General features: G+C 32.5%; 3 protein-coding genes across 3 annotated transcripts; all 3 read right to left on the bottom strand.

The window, feature by feature from the left end:
• On the bottom strand, positions 1–3,327 carry LOC128388816 (uncharacterized). Its single transcript, XM_053348281.1, has 2 exons — positions 3,308–3,327; positions 1–3,223 (listed from the first exon to the last, which is right to left on the bottom strand). Exon 2 carries the CDS (start codon positions 2,851–2,853, stop codon positions 1,363–1,365), a length of 1,491 nt encoding a protein of 496 aa, XP_053204256.1. The 5' UTR covers positions 2,854–3,223; positions 3,308–3,327; the 3' UTR covers positions 1–1,362.
• A 7,961-nt stretch (positions 3,328–11,288) lies between these two features.
• On the bottom strand, positions 11,289–16,915 carry LOC128388855 (uncharacterized). Its single transcript, XM_053348318.1, has 3 exons — positions 13,611–16,915; positions 13,429–13,540; positions 11,289–13,356 (listed from the first exon to the last, which is right to left on the bottom strand). Exons 1-3 carry the CDS (start codon positions 16,913–16,915, stop codon positions 12,022–12,024), a joined length of 4,752 nt encoding a protein of 1,583 aa, XP_053204293.1. The 3' UTR covers positions 11,289–12,021.
• A 1,910-nt stretch (positions 16,916–18,825) lies between these two features.
• Positions 18,826–19,392, bottom strand: LOC128388881 (feline leukemia virus subgroup C receptor-related protein 1-like). The gene has a single exon (XM_053348342.1). It carries the CDS (start codon positions 19,390–19,392, stop codon positions 18,826–18,828), a length of 567 nt encoding a protein of 188 aa, XP_053204317.1.
• Between the last annotated feature and the right edge of the window lie 172 nt (positions 19,393–19,564).

The following is a 19,564-nucleotide window of genomic DNA, read 5'->3' on the forward strand; positions in this document are numbered from 1 at the left end:
TCTTATAAATTTTATGTTTATTTATAGTTTACAATTATTCATTCAAATACATTGTACAATTGTTCTGTTAATTATGTTATTTCTGAATTTGATTTATCTCGATTGAGTTGATCTTTGATGAAAAGAACAGTAATCAAAGCAATTAGAAGCATTACATACAAGGACATGTAATAGTTGATTCAACAAGAATAAATAATAAGGATCTTGAGTAACGTGATTTTTTGGAATACTTGGTTTAGTCTCAATTGACTTTTAAGGATCGTTTTATTCTTTGAAGAAATTGATGACAGCTAAACATTAATTTCACTCTCTCGATATTTGCGTGATTGTTCAAGTAATCAATTGAAAGAAGAGAAAACTCTACATTGGAATAACAATAATCTTTTTTATTCTCTAGATAATCGTTAACTGAAGTAATCAAATCGACAACTTTTCTTTCGTTCATGTTACCAAGTTGCATCTCGTTTATGAATGCTTGTAGAATACAAGTCCAGGCCAGTGCATTGTGATCTTCGGTCCCCAATTCTAGCAATTTGATCGCTAATTCTCGATCAATAGATGTTCTATCAATCTTCTTTAGATTATATAGTAATAGTTTTAACAATCGAACAGTTAATGGTTCACTTTTAGCAATAATTTCGATTCCATGTTTCCATTGTTTTGATGACTGAATGGCTTGACAAAAGTACACTTCTTCTCGTGTAGAATGCACAGATTTAGATGCTAGTAGTTCAAAAATTTCCTCGTGTCGATGTTGGTCCAATAACGTGTCCAAATTATTTTCATTCATCTTGTTTATCATCGATCTAAGACTAGAAGAAGTGTAAACAGTTTGATTTGCTGCTTGAACTGATTTCAGTTTAGATTTAGTAAACATTTCATTTGCCATTAGAAGATAATCAACTTTGGATTCTTTGACTCCTCGAAGTATCATGAGACGAATGAAAAATTTATCATAATCGTTGGTATCGAATAAATCTCGGAGATATGGAATCGATTCAGTTAGAAATATTGCTTCGGATTTATCGAACTGAACTTCATTAGCAATCAAGATCAATTTTGTTTTGTTAACACTTATATCTTCAACAGAGCACGTTAAAGGTGTCGGTAACTTATTCCATTTTCGATAAATTCTATACAGCTTCATGAAATTAGAAGGTAATTTGATCGCAGTGGCTTCGTTTGCTATTTCATAGAGAAGATCAGTGATGAGCCGATATATTTGTTTACCTTTAGAATCAAATGGCATTTGTTTCGAGCGGTAACGGGTTAAAATTAAATGTTCCACTTGAGCTTCGTTTTGTGTTTGTACTTCTAAATCATCTTCTTGTACTATTATATTATATACTAATATTTCAGGGGTTAAAATACTTTCAGGCAACATTGAGAATATCTTTTTGTACATATTTTCGTCTGTTGGATCTTTTGGCTGTGAATCTTGAACTGGTCTTCGTTTTGCTGATGGATCATCACCTTGGCTCTTTCGTTTATTGTTCTGCTTTTCTTGGAAGAAATCGACCTGTTACTTACAGAAGCATTGAAACGAGGATTGTCAGTAATTTTCAATGTTATCACTGTTCTATAATTGACATGCTGTTTTTCTATGTCACTACTAACAGTTATTATAGCTGAAATCAGGGATTTTAATGATGAAAGTGTTTCTGAATTGAGGTCTAATTGCAAAGATTTTCGAACCCTTTCCTGTTGAGTTTCAGTCTTCTTTTGTCCATCACGAAGTTGTTTCGTCTTGTTGAGTTCGTCTAAAATTTTTGTTTTTCTTGTCAAATCATCTGTGGATTTACCCCGAATCAGATAATCAAGATCAACAGGTATTTCTGATTTTAAAGTTGGTGTTGATTTCAAAATCTCTGATATTAAAACACGAGCTTTGAAGTAATTAGAATCTGAAGTCAAACCTTTGATTGCGAGCTTAAGACAATTACTGTTATCATTGAAAATGAAGTAAAGAACCATTAAAGTGTCAAGAACAATCCAATTGGTCGGACTGATTCGATGAGCTTCTTCAAAACAAACACGTGCGATGAGAAAATCAGACTGATTAAGAGCTCGTTTACCAGTTTCAATCAATAGAGTTACATCACCGCCATCAGTGGCCCAGCAGTCGAGCAAATAATCTAGATTATTTTGTGAAAGTTTACCTTTAGTCTTGAGGCCGTGAAATTTTTTCATGAGGCTGTTTTGTTGACAGTAACAAGATGAATCTAAACAGCTATCTTTGTGCGAATTCATATCTTTGATTAAGTCGTAGGTTAATTCGAGTAAACTATCAGGAAAGAATGGACCATGATTGAGATTCCAGTTCCGTGGACCAGGAACCAGCTCTCGAAAAGCTTTTTCAGATTCTTTAGCCCAATCTACACCCGATTTGGTCAATTCAGGAATAACGAACGATTTCACTATCTCTTCGACCCATAACTTTAATTTCGTGTCCGCAAGCTTATTGTTAAGCTTATTCGACTTGATGAGATCGAATATTCCAAATTTATCACTTCGATTCAATTGATTCAAAAATTGTTTAACTTTGTCCACTTCCGCTCGCAAAGAATCAATTTTGACCTTGTTAGCGCTCAAGTAACACTTTAATTCACTTCGCATACGACCAATCCTTTTATTGAATTCGGCCTTTTCGTTTTCTATTTCGATCGTGTACTCATTTAGTTTTGTGTTCAACAGATCCAATCGCTTTTGTACATCAGCACAATAAATTTTAAGATTTTCGGTAATATTTCTGTTGTTTGTATCGTTGTTGTCTGGTGCAATTTCCACGAAATTGGATGAGTTATCATCATTTTTGCAATATTCACAGAAAAACTCATTAGTTGTCTGGTCCATAAATTTAGCGATGAAATAGTCACACCTGGAACATGATTCGTCGTTTGAGTCCGAATCGATAATCGTGGGCAAACATCTTCTTGGTTGATAAACTATACTATGAAATCTGACGAAATGAATATCACAAAAATCTTTATTTCCACACGAACAATGGCAAATTGCTCGATTGTTGCAAATGGAACTACCTTCATCTTTTCCTTTCAATGGCTTTGAGATAATCAGTTTTGACGAGTTCAATGTTCCATAAGACACTTAAACGATTTTCTTGCCTGCACTCATCACAAAAAGTCTTCAAACATTTATGAATATAAAAAACGTCACTTTGATCGTGACCACAGTCCAACTTGGCGATTGATTGGATTCTTGTTACCTGTTTCGGATAAAGAGCATTCAAGTGGTTGAATTGAGTAAAGGTTAGTTAAACGATAGTAATGGAAAGGCCAAAAATACTTACTTCTGCCATGAAGATTAATCTCTAATCAATTTTTTACGGATTAATCGATTTCAGCTTTTATCTCGGTTGGTGAATATGAGCCAGAAAGATGATCCCAGAAATCAACTGTATTTATGGAAAACGTATCAATAAATAATCAACAGTCAAATTCAAATTCAAAGACGAGATGATTACAATTAAACGAAAAACTCGAAGCAGCTACCAAAGGCTTTCTAATCGAAGGTCTATTTATTTTACGCGTTCGCTTAATTGTTACAAACAAGTATTTCGATCCACTGTTTAAATGGTCAAAATGATTAATTATCTTTTGCATATGTTAGCTTGACAAAATTAAACATTTTTATCAGTTCTTTTCTGGATAAAAAAAACACTCGAAACTTTTAGCTTATAAATAAGTTAATATGATGTTAATTCTTATAAGTAAACAATTGATGGAAACTACTAAAAATGGCAACAAATGAATAGTCAATACTTACGTCAGGCATAATTTAAGGTAAAGATGATCCAAGAAGTAGAATGGAAAACACTGAATAGATTGAAGAACAATTATCAGAGGCGATTTCTTTAACTCCCATTAGCTAAAGGGATTAGCTCACTGTTTATAAGAGATTATCCCTTTTTAGCTATGTATAAAATGCTTTAAATCACTGAAGATTAATTACCAAAATTGTAACCCCAAAAATCACTTCGAAACTTTAGCAATAATTGGACAACATTAAAACTAAATTAACTTGTAATTGCTGAGGCATTAATTGTTTATACACTTGTTAATCAGCTCGTTTGGTTGAACTTTCGTCATTCATTTTAATTGGTCAATTAGTTGACAATTAAGCCTTTCATGTGTCATCACCACCATTTGGTTAACAGGAAAAAACAAAAAGAGTAACAACAATTCAAAAAGAAAGGAGAAAACATATTAAACATTTGGAATAAAAAACAAACAAATAGACAATCTACTATTTACTTACCTAATAATCGATAAAAATTACAATTAATTAATTTCATCAATTAAAAGAATTAATTAACTGTCACAATCAAAGCGCTGAAAGAAAGTAAACTGAACAACAACAAGAACGATTTGATTAAATTTCTTTTTAAAAAAAATTCTTCGATACTATCGAACTTGGTATCGAATAAGATTCGATATCAACAATCTGAATTAAATTCTATTCCATTGCAATTTTAATCGAAACAATTAAAGATCATTTCGAGATATTGGTTGATTAAAATACCCCCCAATTATCTGGAGTAATTGATGGAATTTTATAATTAATCTTGATTGAACTTTAATTATAAAGGATTTCGAGTAAATTTTACTAATCAACAAAGATTGTTATGGATTTTGATTTGTTTTTTTCTTCTTGTTAATCAATCATATGTTTAATCCTTGTCGCTTTAATTTTCTCATTGATTCCATCCCAATTAATTAATCAGAAAATTAATTCTACTCCTTGAGAATCACCAAGAGAAAATCAAAAAGAAAAGTTAAATTAAACAATTTAGTTAATCGTCAGTTGTGAGGCTAGAAAACTATTGAAAAAAAAGACAAATGAATTACAAATGATCGGGAGAACGAAGTTAATTAATTATTTAAACATTTGGAATAAAAAACAAACAAATAGACAATCTACTCTTTACTTACATAAGTTGTAGAATTAAAAGTTAAACATGTAATTGATACTCTAATTTATCCATATCCATAGATCTTGCTAATTAATCACATCCCTTTGAAATAAGTAAACAATGGGTGGAAACAATTAACTTGTTAAACACTTTGACCAATTTTAAGAATCCAAAAGGAAAATAATGGAAACACTTTGAGAATCTTTCGAATTGAAAGTCGATCCTTTACTTTTTCTTTGTTGACTTAATCTTTCAGAATGAAAATATGTCAGTTCTCAGATAAAATCAACAAGTTTATATCGAAATTGTTAGAGAATTTGTTACGAGATATTCTCACCATGAAATCAAATTTTGCTTCGACAATTAAATTCTCGTAAATTCTAAAACAATCCGATTTTCTTTCATTCATTCATTCATAAAGGCTTTCAGTTTTTAGAAACCGAAAATTAATAGAAACGAAAAAAACATAATACAAATTGTAGTATTGTAAAAGATATTTCCCTATATTCCCATTTCTAGGGAATAAATTAATAACCTAAATAATGGAACCATAAGAATGGAGCTAATCAAAGTTACCAATTTATATTAATGTTTGATACTTGAAGGACATGTAATAATCGATTCAGCAAGAATAAATAATAACAGTAATCAAATTTATCTTAAAACTTTTAGAAATGAAAAACAAAATGATTCAAATTAGATGATCTTTTTGAATACATTTAATTGCATAAAATATTTTTCGTAGTTAAAAACATAAATATTCCAATTAAAACAATTTTAGTTTCGTTCAGAATCGGAAAAGTTTTCGTGAATTTAAAAACTTTGTTAGAGAGATATTCTTCATTAAAGTTAGTGATTAATAAATTGTAATACATTCAGCAAATTTCTATGTTTTCGAGGAATTGTTTAGTAGATTGTTCATAGATAGGATATTTCACCAATTCGTTACATATTCCCTTAATTCAGCTGCAATTTTCTAAATTGTTTCGATCCCTGTCGCCTCTACAATTTTACTCTCATAAATACTAAAACAATGTTCCAATGCTTTTTCCAAGATTTTCTCGGTCGGTTTCAGGAAGATATTCTTTGTTACTGCACACTGATGAGTCCAAAATATTGCGATGTTCAATGAAGGTTCAGGATCATTTAAAACTATTGATCGTTTCACATCAATCAATAAATCCGTCAATCGACGGATGAGAGCACAAAACTTCCTGGTCTTTCGATAAAATTATTCGATGTCTTCTGGATTCCATGGAATATATAATAATTACATTTAGTTGGGACGAAACAATCTCCAATCGAAAAAAACTTTACGAGCATGGATGAACTTTCCCCAGTCCCGAAAGCAGTAGAACTTTCTGGACGAGTTGTCGATTGAAACGAATTGCTGAGTATCTCTAGAGCGAACTTAATATTATTATATTCTTTCGTGTGAAAATAATGATGCGCAAGTCGATAGAGGGATTTGCCACGGTTAGGATAACGGCCTATGTTTCTATACATTTGAGCCAGACACAATTCTTGAATTTTTTCATACCATAATTGTCCTTCACTTTCCAATGTAATCGAATCACGTACCACCTCTTCGACATCTTCTGGTAAAGAACCAAAGAAAGTATTTTTTGCAGCACGAGTTAAAAACACCAGCATTTGTGATAATATTTGCGCTGATAGATTTCTATGTTTAAAAATATGCTTAAGGACACAAGCGTAAATCCGATAGTGAATTTCGCTGCCAAAACAATGAATTTGAATAGTAGAATTAACATTATCAATTTCAGCTGTCGCTTCACTTGAAATAGGATGAGACAAAGATAATTCGTAATATTCAAGTGCTTGTAAGATGTTACTTCTTTCAGCGATTTTTCCTAGAAAATAATAATAATAATTAATTTCATTGGAAGCAGGTAACTTGCTACCATGGTCGAAGCAAACTTTAGCTTGATCAAGAAAAGTTTGATGTTGCTCGGTCATTTCATCTTTTTTTGAATTCTCCAAAACTGGTCCAAATTTCATGACTCGAGAAATATAACTCGCTATACTGTAAGAGAGCTTTCCATATTCGAGCCATAACTTGGATTCACTTTTTTTCAGCTTAACCGCTTTAATGAAACAACGAGATGCTTTTTTCCCCAGAAGTAACACTTGATGAGTAGATGAGTAGAAAACTCGACCATTCTGTTTGGGAATAGAAATTTGGGATTAGAACTTTAACAAAATAAGTAGTTTTAAAACTTACAGCCGAAGAATATTGATCAATCTGACTTGTTATTGCAAGAGCACAGCCAACCCATGAATCAAATCGACTCGATTTAAAGTTAGATCAAGAATATAAAATTTGATGGCTTTCCTATGAATTAGATAAATAATATAATTAGAAATCATTTATATTTGCAAGCTATTAAAATGAATTAACTTACTGAAAGTCTTTGTTTTTAAAGTAATAATCAGCTAAATAATAATAAAGATCTTGAGTAACATGATCTTTTGGAATACTTGTTGTAAGCTCAATTGATTTTCCATGATCGATATATTCTTTGACAGAATTAGAAAATCTTTCAGGATTTAAATTTTCAGGGACCAAGGAAGCAAATTGCATAACAACTCTTCAGTATTTGAACTAATTGATTTACTTATTTCACTTGTAAAAGTTGGTAAAGTTCTTGGAATGAAGTAATTGTAAATAGTATGCATGTCCTTCCAAAGTAGAGAAACTCCGGATTCATGATTAGCTGATAAAAAGCTACATCCTAAGTGTTTGTAATAACAACCAAGGCAGCTAAAGATTAATTTCTCTCTCTCGATATTTGCTTGATCGGTCAAGTAATCAAGTGAAAGAGATAAAAACTCTCCATTGGAATCACAACAAGCTTTTTTATTCCCTAGATAATCGTGAACTGAACTAATCAAATTAGCAATTTTTTCCTCACCCCGATTACCAAGTCGCATCTCGTTTATAAATGTTTGTAGAATACAAGTCCAGGACAGTGCATTGTAATCTTCGGTCCCTAATTTTAGCAATTTGATCGCTAATTCTCGATCAATAGATGATCCATCACCATTCTTGAGATAAAATAGTAATAGTTTTAACAATCGATCAGTTAATTGTTTACTTTTAGCAATTATTTCGATCCCTCGTTTCCATTGTTGTGATGATTGAATGGCTTGATAGAGACACTCTTCTTCTTGTTCAGAGAGTTCAGATTTAGATGCTAATAGTTCAACAATTTCCTCATGTCGATGTTGATCCAATAATGTGTCCAAATTATTTCCATTCATCTTATTAATCATTGATCTAAGTGAAAATGAGGTATAGACAGTTTGATTTGCCGCTTGCACTGATTTGAGGTTAGACTTTTCTAAAACTTGATTCGCCTTGAGGAGAAAATCAACTTTGGACTCTTTGATTCCTCGAAGAGTCAAGAGACGAATGAAAAATTCATCATAATCGTTGGTGCCGAATAAATCTCGGAGATATGGAATTGATTCAGTTAGAAATATTGCTTCAGATTGATTGAATTGAACTTCATTAGCTTTTAAAATTAATTTTGTCTTGTTAACACTTATATTCTCAATAGAGCACGTTAAAGGTGTCGGTAACTTATTCCATTTTCGATAAATTCTATACAGATCCATGAAATTAGAAGGTAATTTGATCGCAGTGGCTTCGTTTGCTATTTCATAGAGAAGATCAGTGATGAGCCGATATATTTGTTTACCTTTAGAATCAAATGGCATTTGTTTCGAGCGGTAACGGGTTAAAATTAAATGTTCCACTTGAGCTTCGTTCTGTGTGTGTACATCTAGCTCCTCTTCTTGGGCTATGTCACGAGCTAAAATATTTTCGGGGAACATTGAGAATATCTTTTTGTACATATTTTCGGCTGTTGGATCTTTTGGCTGTGAATCTTCAACTGATGTTCGTTTTGCTGATGGATCATGACCTTGGCTCTTTCGTTTATGATTTTGATTTTCTTTGGAAGAAATCGACACGCTACTTACAGAAGCATTGGAACGAGGATTGCCAGAGACTTTTAATGTTATCACTGTTCTATAATTGACATGCTGTTTTTCTATGTCACTACTAATAGTTATTAGAGCTGAAATCAAGGATTGTAACGACGAAAGTGTTTCTGAATTGAGGTCTAATTGCAGAGATTTTCGAACCCTTTCTTGTTGAGTTTCAGTCTTCTTTTGTCCATCACGAAGTTGTTTCATCTTTTTGAGTTCGTCTAAAATTTTTGTTTTTCTTGTCAAATCATCTGTGGATTTACCCCGAATCAGATAATCAAGATCAACAGGTATTTCTGATTTTAAAGTTGGTGTTGATTTCAAAATCTCTGATATTAAAACACGAGCTTTGAAGTAATTAGAATCTGAAGTCAAACCTTTAATCGCAAATTTTAGACAATTACTGTTATCATTGAAAACGAAGTAAAGACCAATTAAAGTGTCAAAAGCAATCCAGTTGGTCGGACTGATTCGGTGAGCTTCTTCAAAACAAACACGTGCGATGAGAAAATCAGACTGATTAAGAGCTCGTTTACCTGTTTCAATCAAAAGAGTTACATCACCGCCATCAATGGACCAGCAGTCGAGCAAATAATCTAGATTATTTTGTGAAAGTTTTCCTTTAGTCTTGAGGCCGTGAAATTTTTTCATGAGGCTGTTTTGTTGACAGTAACAAGATGAATCTAAACAGCTATCTTTGTGCGAATTCATATCTTTGATTAAGTCGTAGGTTAATTCGAGTAAACTATCAGGAAAGAATGGACCATGATTGAGATTCCAGTTCCGTGGACCAGGAACCATTTCATGAAAAGCTTTTTCAGATTCTTTAGCCCAATCTACACCCGATTTGGTCAATTCAGGAATAACATACGATTTCACTATCTCTTCGACCCATAACTTTAATTTCGTGTCCGCAAGCTTATTGTTAAGCTTATTCGACTTGATGAGATCGAATATTCCAAATTTATCACTGCGATTCAATTGTTTCAGAAATTGTTTAACTTTGTCCACTTCCGCTCGCAAAGAATCAATTTTGACCTTGTTAGCACTCAAGTAACACTTTAATTCACTTCTCATGTGACCGATTCCTTTATTGAATTATTTTTCGTTTTCTCGATCGTGTACTATTTAGTTTTGTGTTCAACAGATCAAATCGCTTTTGTACATCAGCACAATAAATTTTAAGATTTTCGGTAATATTTCTGTTGTTTGTATCGTTGTTGTCTGGTGCAATTTCCACGAAATTGCATGAGTTATCATCATTTTTGCATGATCCACAGAAAAACTCATTAGTTGTCTGGTCCATAAATTTAGCGATGAAATACTCACACCTGGAACATGGTTCGGCGTTTGAGTTCGAATCGATGATCGTAGGCGAGCATCTTTTTGGTTGATAAACTATACTATGAAATCTGACGAAATGAATATCACAAAAATCTTTATTTCCACACAAACAACGGCAAATTGCTTGATTGTTACAAACGGAATCATCTTCACATCTTTTCCTGTCAATGGCTTTGAGATAATCTGTTTCGACAAGTTCAATGTTCCACAAGGCACTTAAACGATTTTCTTGCCTGCACTCATCACAAAACGTCTTCAAACATTTGTGAATATAAAAAACGTCACTTTGATCGTGACCACAGTCCAACTTGGCGATTGATTGGCTACTTGTTACCTGTTTCGGATCAAGAGATTCAAGTGGTTGAATTGAGTAAAAGGTTAGTTAAACGATAGTAATGGAAAGGCCAAAAAAAATACTTACTTCTGCCATGAAGATTAATCAATTGATCTTTGAATTAATCGATTTCAGCTTTTGATCTCGGTTGGTGAATATGAGCCAGAAAGATGATCGAAGAAATCAACTTTATTTATGGAAAGCGTATCAATAAATAATCAACATTCAAATTCCAAGTCCCCTTAATTGTTACAAACAAGTATTTCGATCCACTCATTTAAATGGTCAAAATGATTAATTATCTTTTGCAAATGTTAGCTTGACAAAATTAAACATTTTTATCAGTTCTTTCTGATAAAAAAAACACTCGAAACTTTTAGCTTATAAATAAGTTAATATAATGTTAACTCTTATAAGTAAACAATTGATGGAAACAATTAACTTGTTAAACACTTTGACCAATTTTAAGAATCCAAAAGGAAAATAATGGAAACACTTTGAGAATCTTTCGAATTTAAAGTCGATCCTTTACTGTTTCTTTGTTGACTTAATCTTTCAGAATGAAAATATTCCAGTTCTCAGATAAAATCAACAAGTTTATATCGAAATTGTTAGAGAATTTGTTACGAGATATTCTCACCATGAAATCCAATTTTGCTCCGACAATTAAACTCTCGTAAATTCTAAAACAATCTGATTTTCTTTCCTTCATTCATTCATAAATTCTTTCAGTTTTTAGAAACCGAAAATTAATAGAATGTTGGATCATCAGTCTACGAGTAGTAGGTTATCTGAAAGAATGGGCTATGGTTAGACTTTCAATTCAGTGGACCAGGAACCAACTCATGAAGAGCAGTCTCTCTACTTCAAACAACACCGAATTTTGTAAATTCAAGAATATTATACGATTGGACGATTTCCTTGACAAAAAGACACAATTTCGAGTCCGCAAGTTTATAATTAAGTTTATCCGACTTGATTAGATTGATTATTCCAAGTTTATGATTTCGTTTCAATAGATTCGAAAATTGTTTAACTTTGTCCACTGAAGCTCGCAAAGAGTCTAATTGATCTTTGTTAATGTTCACATAAGATTCCAATTCTTTTTGCAAGTGGTTGATTTCGTTATTGAACTTATCCTTTTCTTTTTCAATTTCATTCGTATACTCTTTTAGTTTTATGTTCAATAGATCCAATTGCTTTTGTACATCAGCAAGATAAATTTTAATATTTTCTGTTACTCTGATGTTGTTTTTTGGAACAGGGAAATGTTTTCGTAGTGATAAAAGTAATTAATCCTATTGTAATAATTTTATTTTAGTTAAATTTTGAAATGATTCTCGTAAATTTTAGAAATATTGTTAAAAAAATCTCTCATTATGGAAATCGATTAATAAAATTAATCAATTGTTAAACATGCATCATGTTTTTTGAGAAATTGTTGAGCCTGTTGTTTATAGATAGGATATTCCATCAATTTGCTACAAGTGCTCTTTACATCAGCTATAATTTTATCTAAATTGTTACAATTTTCTTTTGCTTTTGTAATTCGACTTTCGTAAATGTTAAAACAATGTTCCATTGATCGTTTTCCAAGAGTGACCCGATCAGAATCATAAAACAATCCTTGACTACCTAATTCTGATGAAGCCAGAAGTGCTGCAATTTTGGAAAGTTGTTCAGCATCACCCAAATTCTTGTTTACATTAATCAATAACTGAGTCGACCGATGCATATGAGTGATAAAATTTCCTGACCTCTTTAATATGTCATCTGGTGTCGTTTGCATAGGGAATAGACACCAAGATGTAGTCAAGTCAAAAAGACCATAAAACATGTGTTCTGAACCGGCTGAACTACCAACATCGGATGAAGAGCCTTGTAAAGTAGTTGGAAATTGAAATCTATCTGTAAGTACCTTTTGTGAAAATCGATAGTCTTCAGTCAGAAAATGATGATGAGCAATTCGATAAAGCGATTTGTAATGATGACGATAATCTTTTAAAATGTAAAGAAACTCTTCAAGACACGTTTGTACTATTCTGGTGAATAATTGCTCACTATCGCTTTCGAGGATTCCATCATGGACTAGAGTAGCCAAATCAGTCACCGTTTCGTTGACATCTCGCATGATTTCATCATCTGTTTCATCTTTTAGATTAAACCAAGAACCAAAATAGCTTTTTTTAGCACGAGTTAGAAACAACATGATCTGTGATAATATTTTTGCTGGCGGAGTTTTGTGCCTATTAATATACTTGAGGACACAAGCATGAATACGATAATGAATTTCGTTGCCAAACCCATCACAAATTTCATCGACATAATCGATACCACGATTTGCTGCACTTGAGAACATATGAAGCTTAGATAATTCATAATATCGAAGTGGTTGTAAGATGTTACTTTTTTCAGCGATTTTTCCTAAGAAATAGTAATTTAACCAAATTTCGTCATCATTGGCGAATTTGTTAGCTGATTCGAAGCAAACTCGAGCTTTGTCTAAGAATTGATTTCGTTGTTTTTTAATTTCTTCTTTTTGTGAATTCTCTAAAACTGGTCCAAATTTCATGACTCGCGAAATATAACTCGCGATGTTATAAGCACACTTTCCATATTTAGTCATTAATTTAGATTCACCTTCTTTAAGTCGAAGTGCTTCATTGTAACATCGACCAGCTTTCTCTCCCAAAAGCAACACTTCATCAATAGCTGAGTAGAAAACTTGACAACTCTGTTTCAAAAAGAATTAGAGATAATTAAAGATTAGAATTGCAACAAAATAAACAAAAGATCAAATACTCACTGGTAAAGAATATTGGTAGATTAGATCTGTCATTGAGAGAGTACAACCAGCCCATGAATCAAATCGATTGCGATTTAAAGTTAAATCAAGAATATAAAATTTGATGGCTTTTCTATGAATTAGATAAATAATGTTATTAGAAATCATTTATATTTGCGAGCTATTAAAATGAATTAACTTACTGAAAGTCTTCCTTCTTCAAGTAATAATCAGCTAAATAATAGTAAAGATCTCGAGTAACATGATCTTTTGGAATACTTGTTGTAGGCTCAATTGATTTTCCATGATCGACATATTCTTTGACAGAATTGGAAAATCTTTCAGGATTTAAATTGTCAGGGACCAAGAGAAGTAAACTGCGTAATAACTCCTCAATATTTGAGCCAATCGATTTACCTGTTTCACTATCAAAAGTTGGTAAAGTTTTAGGAATGAAGTGATTGTAAATAGGACGAATGTCCTTCCAACGTAGAGTAACTCTCGCTTCATGATGAGAGATAAGGAAGCTACATGTTAATTGATTGTAGAAACAACCAAGACAGCTGTTGATTAGTCTCTCTTTCTTTCTGTTACATTGATTAATCAGATAATCTAATGAAAGAGATAAAAACTCTCCATTGTAATCACAACAAGCACCTACATGACCTAAATAATCGTGAACTGAACCAATCAAACCACTGATTTTTCCTTCGTCTAATTTACCAACTCGCATTTCATTTATAAATGTTTGTAGAATACAAGTCCAGGCCATTGCATTGTAGTCTTTAGTCCCTAATTTAAGCAATTTGATAGCCAATTCTCCGTTAATTGATAATTTATCACCATTCTTTAAACAAGCTCGTAACAGTTTCAACAATCGACCAGTTAATTGTTTACTTTTAGCAATAATTTCGACTCCTCGTTTCCATTGTTTCGATGACTGAATAGCTTGACAAAGGTACACTTCTTCTTGTCTAGAGAGCTCAGATTTAGATGCTAACAGTTCAACAATTTCCTCGTGTCGATGTTGGTCCAATAACGTATCCAAATTATTTTCGTTCATCTTGTTGATCATTGATTTAAGAATAGACGAACAATAAACTGTTTGATTTGTGGTTTGAACCAATTTAAGGTTAGATTTTTCGAAAACTTCATTTGCCATTAGAAGATAATCAACTTTAGATTCTGCGATTCCTCGAAGAATCATGAGACGAATGAAAAATTTATCATAATCGTTGGGATTCAATAAATCTCGCAGAAATGGAATTGATTCAGTCAAAAATACTGCTTCCGATTGATTAAAGTTCACTTCATTGGCAGTTAAGATCAATTTTGTCGTTAATATTCCAATACCAATGGTACAAAACGTTGAAGGTTTGGACAATGGATAACTTTTTCGATGAATTCCATACAGATCCATGAAATTAGAAGGTAATTTGATTAAAGCTGCTTGGTCTGCTATTTCGTAGAGAAGATCTCTTATTAGTAGACCGATTTGTTTTCCTTTTGAGACGAATGGTATTTGTTTCGAGCGATAACGGGTTAAAATTAAATGTTCCACTTGAGCTTCGTTATGTGTTTGTACCTGTAACTCTTCTTCTTGGACTATTTCACGAGTTAAAACACTTCCAGGAAACATGAAGAAAATCTTTTTGTACATATTGTCGACTGTTGCATCGGTTGTCTTTTTATCTCGAGCTGATCTTCGTTTGACAGATAACTCAGGACTTGACCCTCGTGTCTTTCGCTTATTATTTTGATTTAGGGCTTCCTGGTGAGAACTACGGATAGATTGAGAAGCATTGCAATTTTGGACCGGATTGAAAGAGACTTTGATTGATATTAACGAGTTTGGATCGACTCTGTTTTCGGTCATTTTGTTTTTAACGTCTATCAAGGCTGAAATGACAGATTTTAAAGAGTTATAGCTTGTGTCATTGAGATCGAAGCATAAAGATTTTCGAACATTTTCCCGTTTTGTTTCACTTTCCTTTCGTCTCTCATGGAGTTGTTTTAAATTCTCCAGAACTTCCAAAAGTTTCCTCTTTCTTTCTAAGCCTTGCTCAGGATTCCAATTTTTTAGATAATTAAGACGGACAGGCAATTTGGATTCTAAAGATGGCGAAAGTTTCAACACCTCTGAGACTAATACACGACCTTTAAAGTAATTGCCATCCTTCATCAATCCTTTGATTGCGAGTTGTAGACATTCATTGTGATCATTGAGCACGAAATAAAGACCCATTAAAGTGTCGAGAACAAACCAATTGGTTGGATCGATTCGATGAGCTTCTTCAAAACATATTCGAGCAAACGTCAGATCGACTGACTGATTAAGTGCTCGTTTACCAGTTTCAATTAATAGAGTAACATCACCACCAGCAATGGAAGAACAGTCCAGAAAATAATCCAAATCGTTTTTTGTAAGTTGTTTTTGATTCGTGAGGTTGATAAACTTTTGTTGGATACAGTTCATAAGATTTCCTGACTTACAGTTGCAGGATTGAGAGTTACAGTCATTTTTATGGCGAAGATGATCTTTGATAAAGTCGTGAGCCAATTTAAGTAAATTATCTGGAAAGAATGGACTATGATTAGACTTCCAATTCCGTGGACCAGGAGCCAACTCATGAAAATCAGTCTCTTCGATCCAGTTAAAACCCGATTTTGTTAATTCAGGAATACTATACGATTGGACAATTTCCTTAACCCAAAGCCGTAATTTCGAGTCCGCAAGATTATAGTTGAGCTTATCCGACTTGATGATATTGATTATTCCAAGTTTATCATTTCGATTCAATAGATTCAAAAATTGTTTAACTTTGTCAGCTGCATTTCGCAAAGAGTCTAATTGATCTTTGTTACTGTTCACATAAGATTCCAATTCCTTTTGCAAGTAGTCAATCTCTTCATTGAACTTTGTCTTTTCTTTTTCAATTTCATTCGTATACTCTTTTAGTCTTATGTTCAATAGATCCAATTGTTTTTGTACATCATCAAGATAAATTTTAATATTTTCTGTTACTCTGATGTTGTTGGTATCTGTGTTGTTGTTGTCTAATTCAATTGGTACGATATTAGAAGAATTGTTATTCTTTGCACATTTTGCACAAAACAATTCACTGGTTTCATTGTCGAAAAATTGAGCGATGCATTTGCTACATTTGGAACATGGTTGATCATCAGTCTCCGAACTGAGAATCACAGCACAACATCGTTTTGATGGTAAAATTGTTCTATGAAAACTAAGTAAATGAGGCTCACAAAAATCTCTTTCATCACAAAAACAATGGAAAATGGCTTGATTGTTACAAACGGAATCATCTCTACATCTTTTCCTTTCAATGGCTTTGAGATAATCAGTTTCGACGAGTTTAGATTTACACAAGACACACAAATCATTTTCTTGTTTACACTTGCCACAAAATGTTTTTAAACATTTGTGAACATAAAAAACATCACTTTGATTGTGACCACAGTCCAGCTTGTCGATTGATTGATTACTCATTTCTTGTTGATGACAAGATTAAAATGTTTGAGTGAAAGGTTAGTCAAAAATTTATACTCACTTCTTCCATGATCGATAGTAGAGATGATTAAATGAGTCCAAAGCAAAATATTAAGGACAATTACCAACATTAGCTTCTGAAATCACTATTGAAAATGGTTGATCGGTATTTTAATCTTTTAAAGTAACTTATGAGACGTTAAGATTGTTACTATCAATTATCATTTGACTATGTGATGGAATTTTGTTTCTATCGAAAAATTAATCGACCATCACGACAGATGTTATTTATTGATCAATCTTTTCCATTTTTCTTAACTTAATTAGTTTTTTTCATTATCTTTCTCCCATGTAATTTTTTTCTCTAATCTATAGAATTTCAAAAGAGAAGTAAAGAAAGAAGGAATTTGTAGAAAGGAAGAAAGATAATAAAAAAACTTATTAAGATGAGAAAAAAGGTAAAGAGTAATTAGAAAGAAACATGCATCATGATGGTCAATTTATTTTTCAACAGAAACAATGTTTCATCACACTTTTTCAAATGCCTCCCTTCACTGTTTCTCTGTTTAATTTCTTCAGCTCTGGAAAATTTGCTAGTTTATTCGAAGCAAACTTGTGCGTGGTCGGAGAATCAAGCATGAGAAGCAAAATATTTGTAACAATCATAGTCAAAATGCCTAATGTTTCCACCAATTGTGGTTTTGAAGTGGTTTCCTCATAGGGTAAGTTGGTGGAAACGATTAACTTGTAAAACATTTTGACAAATTGCAAGAATCCAAAAGAAAAATAATGGAAACACTTCTAATGGCTTTAGAATCGAAAGTCGATCCTACACTTTTTCTTTGTTGACTTAATCTTTCAGAATAAAAATATTCCAGTTCGCAGATAAAATCAACAAGTTTATATCGAAATTGTTAGAGAATTTGTTACGAGATATTCTCACCATGAAATCCAATTTTGCTCCGACAATTAAATTCTCGTAAATTCTAAAACAATCCGATTTTCTTTCATTCATTCATTCATTCATTCATTCGTAAATTTATTTTATATTTTAAAAATCGTGATCCTGATTGTACAATTAGTTTATATTAATAAAGTAATTGCGGAAATCACACTGAAACAAAATCTAATAAAATTTTATGTTTATTTATAGTTTACAATTATTCATTCAAATACATTATACAATTGTTCCATTAATTATGTTATTTCTAAATTTGCTTTATCTCGATTAAGTTGATCTTTGGTGAAAAGAACAGTAATCAAAGCAATTACAAGCATTAATAGAAACGGAGAAAAAGCATAATACAAATTGTAGTATTGTAAAAGATGCGAAACTAAAACTGTCGCTGGCCAACTGATCAATTGATTAGAAAACATCATTAGAGTGACACAAACTGATTCGGACATTGGATAATTGGCCTGGACAATGAAGTCCATTCCTATTGGGTAAGTTCCTGCTAACAAGAAGCCTAATAAAGTGACCACGATTGTTACAAACAACTTGCTTCCCATTTCTAGGGAATAAATTAATAGCCCAAATAATGGAACCATAAGAATGGAGCTAATCAAAGTTACCAATTTATACTTTCTCGTTTTATCGGTTACCCAGGCCAATACTAGCGAACCGAATACACTTGAAAGAGACGCAATCGCACCGATTATACCAATCAGGATGTTTTGATTAGGAAAATATTTACTAATCATTGGACTTAATAGTCCAAGGACAACATTGGCCAGTGTTTGAAGAAAAGTAAAAGTGATTAATATAAAATTAGAGACTCGATTGGTAAGAATCACTTTCCATGATTCAATGAATTCCGTACTCAGCTGCTGCTTTAGCCGAGGCAAAACTTATGGATATTCAGCTGATTTTTACCAGAAATAAATTCAGAAAGTATAATAAAACCCACTCAAAGCGTAGTAGAAAAGAAACGTTCAAGGTCTATTTTTTGGACACTTGGTGAAGATCCATCGGGAACAGCGAGAGATGGAAGATAATAACCTAATCCATTACCAAAGAACATCGGGAAAATAGCAATCGCCGTTATGGTCGAGGCTACTTCTGCAGGGAACCAGGTCAATGCAATACTTGACGGGAGAAAAGCAAGAAAAGTTTGACCAGCAGCGACAATTGATTGGCCTAAACAAGTGATCAGAAAATTAGGATAGACGATTGAATAATATTTGATTGCGGTTCCAATGAAATTAAATCCCGATGCCGAAATCATACAAAAACGGAGGCCAAACACATCCAAACAATAAGCTGAGATGAAACATGTTAACAAATAAACTGGACACCAAAGAGTCACTGTCCAGTCGATATCCGTGTTAGAAGCGCCAAAGTAAGGCCTTAAAATGTCCGCAATCACTTGGTACTGCGTCCATTGGGAGTTTGTATGTAAACAGGTCAAACAGTAAATCGTTAAGACCAAAAACCGATGTTTAGATAATTTGATTTTAACTTCATCTTTAATCATACTATTAATACTCAAATAGTTTCATAGGTTAACCTTAACAATTGTGATTTGATTGTAACAATGACAAACTGTTTTGTTGGAAAGGTGTAAACATGAAATGAGACCTTCAATGTTAAATTAATAGTCATGAAAGCGTAACAAACAACAAACTCATTTACTCAACTGTATTTAC

This window comes from Panonychus citri, unplaced genomic scaffold (assembly GCF_014898815.1).
Source record: "Panonychus citri isolate SS breed McGregor unplaced genomic scaffold, ASM1489881v1 Contig00006, whole genome shotgun sequence".
In the NCBI taxonomy this organism is placed as follows: domain Eukaryota; kingdom Metazoa; phylum Arthropoda; class Arachnida; order Trombidiformes; family Tetranychidae; genus Panonychus; species Panonychus citri.

Excerpts from the sequence above, each read along its gene's own strand:
- LOC128388816 (XM_053348281.1), bottom strand. The coding sequence starts at position 2,853 with ATGGACCAGACAACTAATGAGTTTTTCTGTGAATATTGCAAAAATGAT.
- LOC128388855 (XM_053348318.1), bottom strand. The coding sequence starts at position 16,915 with ATGAGTAATCAATCAATCGACAAGCTGGACTGTGGTCACAATCAAAGT. Across the intron at positions 13,541-13,610 it reads TTGAAGAAGGAAGACTTTCA|AAAAGCCATCAAATTTTATA; the intron begins GTAAGTTAATTC and ends TCTAATTCATAG. Across the intron at positions 13,357-13,428 it reads TCTACCAATATTCTTTACCA|AGTTGTCAAGTTTTCTACTC; the intron begins GTGAGTATTTGA and ends TTTTTGAAACAG.
- LOC128388881 (XM_053348342.1), bottom strand. The coding sequence starts at position 19,392 with ATGATTAAAGATGAAGTTAAAATCAAATTATCTAAACATCGGTTTTTG.